This window comes from Neltuma alba, unplaced genomic scaffold, assembly GCF_004799145.2.
Source record: "Neltuma alba isolate B1F8T4 unplaced genomic scaffold, ASM479914v2 tig00010187_pilon, whole genome shotgun sequence".
NCBI classification, from domain to species: domain Eukaryota; kingdom Viridiplantae; phylum Streptophyta; class Magnoliopsida; order Fabales; family Fabaceae; genus Neltuma; species Neltuma alba.
The window spans coordinates 200,350-210,032 of NW_021635127.1; the positions used below are offsets into that span (position 1 = coordinate 200,350).

General features: G+C 34.8%; 1 protein-coding gene across 2 annotated transcripts; it reads right to left on the minus strand.

Annotated features, from left to right (window-relative positions):
- Positions 1-5,995: 5,995 nt before the first annotated feature.
- Positions 5,996-9,426, minus strand: LOC114754742 (cationic amino acid transporter 7, chloroplastic-like). Of its 2 annotated transcripts, none has more exons than XM_028943561.1 (5): positions 8,990-9,426; positions 8,671-8,890; positions 8,211-8,559; positions 7,863-8,097; positions 5,996-6,876 (listed from the first exon to the last, which is right to left on the minus strand). In XM_028943561.1, exons 1-5 carry the CDS (start codon positions 9,369-9,371, stop codon positions 6,311-6,313), a joined length of 1,752 nt encoding a protein of 583 aa, XP_028799394.1. In that variant the 5' UTR covers positions 9,372-9,426; the 3' UTR covers positions 5,996-6,310. The 2 variants fall into 2 exon arrangements, with proteins under 2 accessions (XP_028799394.1, XP_028799395.1); XM_028943562.1 differs by having other exon boundaries at positions 8,671-8,903; positions 8,990-9,066.
- Between the last annotated feature and the right edge of the window lie 257 nt (positions 9,427-9,683).

A 9,683-nucleotide genomic window follows, 5' to 3' on the forward strand; every position in this document is an offset into this window, starting at 1 on the left:
ACAAGGATCCAAAAAAAAAAAATTATTTTTTGGGGGGGGGGTTTGGGAATTTGAGGGGCCTACTCAGAATTATATGAAACTACAAGGACCTCTAACTTACTTTTCCCTATCTTTTATTGAAGATTTTATTAGTTTATGAATTATTTAGCATAATTACAAAATTTAAATTCATTTAATGTAAAGCCATCAAGCATAATCATGTGTGTATACTACATCCAATCTTTAATATAAGAGCAAGTTTAACTTTCAATTTGATTTTAAATATAAAACACAATCTACTTTGTTTCTTATATATATTATTTTTTTTAAAGTAACCTTATAGTAGTTACACATGTTAAAGATAACATCAAATGGTACTTTTAGTTAATACACATGATTAATAAAGATATTTAAAAAAACACCTATTTATTACAAATAATAACTTAATCGAAATTTTTTAATATACTCAAATTAGTCAAACTAACTTTTATTAAAGGAGTGTGTCATTAATAAAGTTGACTTTAGGTTTTGATTCTTTTCGTTTAGATCCTTTGATTTTTGTCCTTGGCAACTTTATCTTCACATGCTCCCTGGGAGTCGAGACCGGAAAGAAGTCTTGTGCAAACAACGAGATTAAAAAGAAGAGGCGGCCGCCGATTACAAGCAAGAATCAGAACAATATAATAAAGGAGGTGGGGATAATAGGATCTCTTCAAAGCCTGTGTTTGAGTTTTTATTTGGGGTCAATTTTCCTAGAAGGAAAAAAAATGGAATTCTTTGAACCCATCACATCAAAAATTAACTTGAAACAGACAGTTATGACATTTTGCCAAAGAATAATGCATGGTAAATATGCAATTCAAGGAATAAATATTGAAAAGTAAATTCTTTATCTTTTTTATCTGAAGTAAAATAGGTACATTATTATCTTAATAATATCATGACAAGTGTATTAATTTTATAACCAATGGAATAATATCTTCAATTAAACTATATACGTATCATGAAATTATTAAAAATTAAATACCTGTCACATTTTGATTGAAAGATTTAATTATATGGATATAAATAACTACGTTTGAATTCAATCCGTAAAGGAATAAACATCAATAAGTATATACTGCTATAGTCATGGAATATGTTTTTTTCCCCGCTTTTACCTGTTGAATGGAGAGAAAATGAGAATGTGAGGGGAAAAACCTGACTTTTATCATAGGGCTTCTGAATTTGTTCCTTGCTTTTTGACTCAGAATCCAACGAGAGAAAATTAATTAGTGATCACTTGCAAGTCCATTTGTGGGAATTGAAAATTCCACACCCATTACTTGTTGTTTTAGATGCTACTATATCTTATGCTTAATATAAGATCTAATTAATTAATTTAAAAAATTATTTAATAATATACTACTTCCAGTCTTCATTATAAGACCTCGCTTATAGTCTAAAAATAAGGTCTTATAATTAGGACTAGGAGTAGTATATTGCATGATTTCTCTGAAATACTTGTGTTTATCATTATATTATACATCAATTTATAAGTCAGACAAATTAGTTTAAAAAAACAATAAATATAAATAATTATTACAAAGTAGTTTATGTAATTTTTTTAAATTAGTCAATTAAATCGTATGTTAAGGATAAAAAATATAACACTATATGTGTTGAAAAAATGTGAATAGCATACTGATATCTGAAGTTATATGTATGTGTGTATATTACTTTTATTTAAATTGATTCGAAATTATTGATGAGCATCATTGATTTGGAAAACAAAGATTCCACGATGAGTGAGAATTCCTGTGCCAATAATTACTAGACCAAGACATAAAGAAGTTAACTAATGGTAAAAGAAGTTCAGTAAAGGAAACCCAATCGACGAGAGACAAGGGTTATAGGTTACTCCCACCCGTTGAAAGACCTAAGTTTTTAAATTAGTGCGGTCTCTTTTTTATAAGATTAGTTTGGAGGTGTCTCAATATCACATGCTACTCTCAGTTCTAATTATAAAACCTTATTTATAAACTATAAATAAGGTCTTATAATTAAGATTAAAAGTAATATATATATTTACTAGTTCTTAATCTAAGTATTATACTTTCCTATATTTTTTTTTGTAGTTTTTTCACTATTTCTCTCTCTAACTTATCGTCTTATAAATTAGAAAATGTTTGTTAAAAAATATATTTCTTGCATATTTATTACTTTTAATTAATATTAATAGATTTCTTAATGCAGTTATTTGGATGTTATGAAAAAAGCTTATTAAAAGTCTAATCAAGAAATCCTAATCACAACTAAGAACGACATATTAATCAATAAATAGAACAAAAGAGTTGGCCAAAAAAAAAATAGAACAACAAAAATAAGTCATTATATGGCCAAGCTTGGCCCTTTCATTTGACAATCCTTGAATAAACTCAACAAAGGGAGAAATTAGAGATATACATGGAAGCTCCATAAAATAAAAATAATAACCTTTAACTTTTGAGACCTATCTGTTTTTCTTTACAGATAATCTAGTATCCACTCGAGACTTCGACTAATTTAGATTCAAGCTTAGCGTCTAATGAGGGATAGCTCTCCTTGAAGCATCTTCAATTTTAATGTAATGAGCAATGGACTTACTAGGTAATGAAAGCTTTACTAGAAGTTAATTACTATCTTCGGTTGTTAATATAAGATCTCATTAATTAATTTGAAGAAATTTATAAAGTTACTAAATTACTTAATTATAATATATGTTACATGATCTCTCCAAAATATTTATGTGTATCATTATATATATACTCCTCCGGTCCTTAATATAGGACCCAATTATTAAGTTATTTTTGTTCTAAATATAAGATATTATATTTATCAAAAATTACATGTACTAACTTAACTAACTTCTTTAATTATAATCAAATTAGTTAAATGGGTCTTATATTAAGGATCAGAAGAGTATCATTTTATAAGTGAGGCAAATTATATTTAAAAAAATAAAAAATAAAAAAACTCTAAAGTGATTTAGTAACTTCGTTAGTTCTCCCCACATTAATTAACTGGATCTTATATTAAAGACTGGAAATAGTATTATGGTGGAAGAAGCAGTATACTTCAATACTTCATGCCACGGTTTATAAAGTAAAATTAAGTAGTTCATATTATTACTAGTTCTTACAGTTTGATTGAAATTTGATTTTAATCCCTATGAATTCAAATCGTGATTCTCAGTCCTATAATTTCATAAAAACTTAGTATGAATTTAATGACATTAATAGTTAACACTTATAAGTATAAGAATTAAAGTCAAAACTTGTTAAAAATACAAGGACTAAAACTAAAAGCCGTTAAAAGTACAAAAATCAAACGAGTTTTGGTTTTGATCCTTGTATTTTTAACGAGTTTTGATTTTGGTCCCTAGACTTAACAATATTAACTCAAGTCAAATTCTCACGAAATACAGAAACAAAAAAAAACCACAATTTGAAATTAGAGGGATTAAAATCAAAATTCGATCAACTAGAAAGATTAACAATGATACTAATAATATTTCTCACATATTGATGGCTATCATAATATTAACTTTAAAACGGGCATGACACATGACCACATCTAATCCACTTGTATCTTTCAAGCATCTTTGGACATGAATGGAATATTGACGTGGATTATGTGATGGAATAATCCGCAGTTCTTTTGATGCTGGATTGAATTCGTGTAAATCTTTATATATGATTCTTTAATTTCCCCCTGTTTCTTCTTGGTTGAAGCTGCACAGAGGTTCAGTAGCAGACATGAATGATGCAGCTTCAAAACAAAAGATGCCACCGACCCATAAGTATGAGAGAGAAGGGACCACACAAAGAGAAAGTGGCATGAGGGGAAAAAAAGCAAAAGCAAATTATGACCCAAAGAAAGTAAAAAAAACAATATGTGGCAAAGTGAGAAAGAAACAATTGGAGCAGCAGACAAAGGAGGCTTATAAAGCAAAAACATGGTGCCAACATAATGGCCCATGATAATTTTGTCTTCTTAGTTCTTGGCTATTTTGTCAATCATAGACCACTGGCATCCACCTTGCAAAGTTGAGATAAGGCACGGCCTTGTGTTATGATTTCCTAGATTTCTCTTGCTTTTCCTTTTTAAGAAAACAAATTTAGGAAATAATTAAATTGAAGACCCCTTGATCAATACAGCCAGAATTTTCATGGTAAAATAAAAAAGGATTGATTTTAGTTTTTAATATAAGACTTACTGAACTAATTTAGATAGATTAAGAAAACTAATTAAATTAGTTATTTATTAAAAATGTGTTGGTTTTCCAAAATACTCTTTTAAATTATTTGCATTGAAACTACCCTTTATGCAACTTCCTTAACATGCACAATTAGCAGGAACAATTAAAAAAAAAAAAAAAGTATGAGAGACAAAATAAAAATGCTATATTTAAGACCAAATTAAACTCTTAACTAACTCTTCTATTAAGCAAAGAAGCAATACTTAGTTTTTCCAAATTAGAATGCTTTTGAAAGAGGTAATTAATTTGGATAAATTAAGAGAATTCATTAAATTAGTTATTTAAAAAAATGTGTTGAGTTTTTCTAAAATACTCTTTTAAATTATTTGTATTGAAACTACTCTTATACAAACTCCCTTAACATGTGCAATCAATAGTAATAGTTCAAAAAACATGATAAGTATCGAAGATATTTAGAATTGAATTTAACTCTAAACCAACTCTTATATTAAAAATAACTGAACAAGAGATAATACTTAGGTTTTCAAATTAGAATGCTTTTGAAGAGGAGAATAACACAGTAGGAATGTATATTGTCCACTTCTTATCTTTTGAGATATTTTATGGATCTTATCATTACAATTTTAGAAGATGCAAATCTATCAACAAGATTGCATTAAGAGGAAAGAGTGTCACATAGTGACAAACTGTTTCCATATGCCATAGTTGATGATGGCGTGGAATATTGTAGCAGGGAATTCCTAGCGAATGAGGTAAGCAATGCCATGGCAAGGTATCATCCAGTTGACAATAACTATTATCAACTCAATTCCCTTTCTTGTTTCTAGTTTCTCCTATTCATTTTGCGGCCAGTGATTTACCTCAACTGATATAACAGAAAACTATAGACATGTGATTCAGAAAGTTCAGTGTGACCCACAACCTCAAAGAAGAACATAAACAGAAACAGTCCTAAAAATAAGAAGTAAAACATTAAAAACTACTAAAAAGCTACAGGATTCCACTCAATAAAAATGCCAAGGGTTGACAAAGAGAATCAACTATCATAATACACACACACACACATATATATATATATATCACCGCTGAGAATCCATTTTATGTCTAGATAAATACAAACTAAAAAGACAAGTATGGAAGAAGAAAAAGAAAAGAACCAGAGACTTGAGGTCAAAATTGATAACACTGAAAAAGCAAGATCGATTTCGGATCTGACAAGTTTGTTGAGTTTATAAATGTCTGCCATCATGTACAGAGATGGGACGACACAAAAGAAGATAAATGGACGGCACATCCTCCTTTATCCGAATGCAGCATGCTAAACAGCTAAAGTATATATTTTATCCATATTTTTCAAAAAAAATATTTCTTAGTGTATGCTAATAATGATGGATGCATCAGCTCTGCCAATTATTATAAAACAGCAATACAGCATTCTTTGGTGTATTTCTTTTGAAGATGACGTCACATGTCCACCTTGTGCCATCTTTGTTCTTTCAATATCAATAGATCCTTTGGCCAGAGACCATTAGTCTCTTCAGAAAAATTCTAAACCCCACATGATTCGATGCTGTTTATATCTTTGAATTTTGCTCAAAAAGTCACAAATAGCAGGAGTCAATGTAGCATCGCAAACTTTAAAAAGGATGAGTGACAGAACAAGAGTTACCTGAGGGTTCAATTGGTATTCACAGTACTTTATTCACTTTAGCAGTTAAAATTCACAGAGATGAAAAACCAAGCTCAAGAGCACAAGAACTGAGTTTTTTTTTTTTTTTTTCCGTCCTGCTTTTCACATAACATGAGGTTGATTTACAAAAGCAATCACAGCGTATGCAGCTACTTAAGACTTTAACTATACAATTCATCATTTCCACGAAAGTGAGAGCCTATTCTACTCTTCCCGTACCCTATTCTACTTTTGTCTATGATCTGTACGATATACAATTATCTCTCCCCACTTCTATATGACTATCAATTATACTATGAGGTTGAAATCATCCTATCCCAGCTTGGAAGAGGGGGAGCGGGAGCGGGAGGGGTGATAATCTACACTTCAAAACTTTGATCGCCACATGTACAGCTGATAATCTACACTTCAAAACTTTGATCGCCACTTTGTTTGGATAAATGAATTTCCCCATTTTTTTCACCAAGAGATCCATCTCCTTCAGCATCAAAGCTAGCATGAACGCTGTAAAATACATAGACAAGCACAGCGATAGCGGAAAAGAATCCAAATCGACTGTAGGATGGCCCATCCAGTGCACCAAGCAAAAACACATTGAGAAATATTGACATGGAGGGTATCCATGGCATAAGAGGGACCCCCCAGAACTCTGGCTTCCGAGCTTGAGGAACCATGCGGTGGAAAATATGCAGAGTTGCAATGGCAATCACCCCACAAGCACCAAGTATTCCTGCCTTGGCCCTTCCAGTTGGAAGAAATCTCCAAGTGAGGGTGAACATTATGGAGGTGAAGGAAAATGAACAGAGAAAGGACAATGTAGGCCATGGATTGGTCGTCTCAGCAGACACATAACGTCTATAAATTACAGCATTTGCCACCATGTAAAAAACAAAGAGGGTGCCGATTGATACGAAGCTGAGAAGAACGTTGAGGTCAGAGAAAAGGGCAATTGCAGCAGTGAAAATCCCTGAAAAAGAGATTATCTGCGAATATGAGAAAAATTGGACCCCAAAATGCACAATAATATCTTCAAGATATAAAGAGAGGGAATTTTAGCCCATCGATTGCAGGAAGTCAAAATGAACCACTTGGTTGGACAAAAAAATATGAACCACTTGAAATAAAGATCAAGGAAGTCCAACATTTAGGCCCCCCTTGCAACCTAAAGAGCTAAGGCCATCATCGGTCAAAGATTCTTAGCAAGAGGAATATTTAACTCGTATAATAATATTGGTTGGACCATACCAGCCACTAATTTCCATGCAAGATTCTATATTTCACTGAATGCACACATAAAGAAAATGAAGATTATTATGCAGCTTAATTTTCCTTGAATGAGTGAATCACATTTTCATGAGCCGAACAGCTCCGCCCTTAACCCATTTGCCAATTGTCTCTTCCATCGATATCTTGTTCGGATACTACTACAGAAAATTAATGATCATGATGTTAAGCTACCCTTCATTAATGTTGACAGAGAAATCATATGTTGGGGACCATCTACAATAGCATAGGCAATTCAATATAGCTTCAATACTTAAACAGGAAACACAAATGTGAGAGCTTTCTCAACAAGCACCAAAATTTACTGCTTTATGTTTGACGCCAAAGAAATGCAACTACGTTTTAATTATCGAATAGATGGCTACATTTTAGAATGAAGCTTAGGTGAGACCATCTGTCTAAGATAATTTCTGCAGCTGCATACAATAGTGTTGCAATTGCTAAAATTCCTGCAGCCTCTGATATACTTTTCTGACCGAAAGAAAGGTGGGGGGGTCCCTTGAAACAAGGACTATGAAACGGGCCCCCACCAGCAGACGCTAAGGCCTGCATCTTGCAAAGTAGGGTAGGAGTACACTAAGACAAAAAGCATGGATTGTATTTACTGAGCACAAAAAGCACAAAAGAACGAGCCGCCCTGCACGGATCAGGTATTAACTCATAACGTACCAAGAAAAACGGAGGCGTTGACAGGCGTGGACGTCTTAGGATGGACCCTGGCGAACCAAGAGGGGACCACGTTGGACCGTCCGATCACACACATATATCGAGCCTGACCCAACATGGCCACTAACAACGACGTCAGGATCCCAAAGCTGGCCCCCGCCCCTATCACATTCGACACCCATCCCCAGCCGTCTGATGACGCCCTGAACGCCGCCGAAAACGGCGCTTCCGCATCGATCTGCGTGAAATCCCCCAGCACGGTGGAATCAGATCCAATCGTCGATGGGAATTTTTTTCTTAATGGAATAACATAAATTCATGAATAAAAATAATTGGGACAGTCTCATTCACCATGTCGTATGGAAGAAGCTTGGACATGGAAGCGGCCATGAGACAGTAGAGAAACGTTACGGTTATGACCGACCCCAACACGCCGATGGGGATATCTTTAACTGGATGTCGGACTTCTTCGGCCATGGTGGAAACGGCGTCGTATCCGATGTAACTGAAATAAACCATCGCTGATCCGTTGAACACGCCTGAAGCCCCGTAAGGGAAAAACCCGGATGGGTTTTGCGGATCACCAGGCTCTGTGAAGTTCCTCCAGCTCCCTCTCCAGAAACCCACCACTATGACAAATGCTATGAAAAATATGTGAAGCGCCGTCAAAATCATGTTAATCACTGAGCTCTCCCTTGTGCTGATGGGAAAACAATAACACAAACAATACAGTTATTGGTCAAAACTTTGCATGATAATGGTGAAGGTCGAACCGAACAAAACTCCTTCACTGGGCTTATTTTGAGCATACCTATAGCAAATAATAAGGGTGATTATCAGAACGACAGCCACTGCAACGACGTCAATCTCGTCAAATCCTTTTGGAAGCGAGGGAACCGTAAGCCTCCATTTCGCAGTGGAGACACCGATTGCTGTGCCAAAGTATGCAGTGAAACTTCTGGCAACGGCGGCATTGGACATGACATAATCCATCACAAGGTTCGCACCCGTTATGAAGGCAGCAAATTCGCCTGTGAAATTGAACTGAAACCTAACATCAACAAGCGAGTTCTGTATATTTTATTTTTTTAAAAAAAAAACGATGACTAATTCATGAAACCGAAACGCACCGAATGTGACGCGGACGTAGCTGAAAGCACCGCCGGCAACGGGCATGTCGACGGCGAACTCAGTGTAGCAGAAGGCAGAGAGGAGAGCACAAAGACCGGCAATGGCGTAAGAAAGCACTACTGAAGGGCCAGCTGCGTAATGGCTGGCGTGGCCAGAGGTTACGAATACGCCGGCGCCAACCATACCGCCGATTCCCAGGCCGACCAAGTCGAACCAGCGGAGGGTCTTGCGCATTTCAGAACCTGACCGGGTTCTAACCCGGCTCATCTCGTCGTAGGAAGTGGAGAGAGAACCGGCTCGGCAAGCGAGGCGGGAAGGAGTATGAGCAAGAGCACAGAGGTAGGATCGGAAGGTAGAGAATGACGAGCCTTGGATCTCCATTGCTGGATCTTCGCGTCACTGCGTCCCTGAATATGGGAATGGAGGAGTCCCAGTTTATAAAGACTGCGAGCGGATAATATTGAATCGCTTCTTTTTTTTAGTTACCACCCAGTTTATTATAATTTTGTTTCGACCACGGCTAGACCTGATTCACGTCACGCATCTGGTTGTGACGAATGAATCGCTTCTTTTGTATTATTGTGTTCAAAAATATTTGTCTAACACATGAATAAAAGGCTTGACGATAAAAATATCAGTGTGATCATCTCTTGATTATTTGGTCCAATTGTTTTTGAAAAAAGTACAATATGT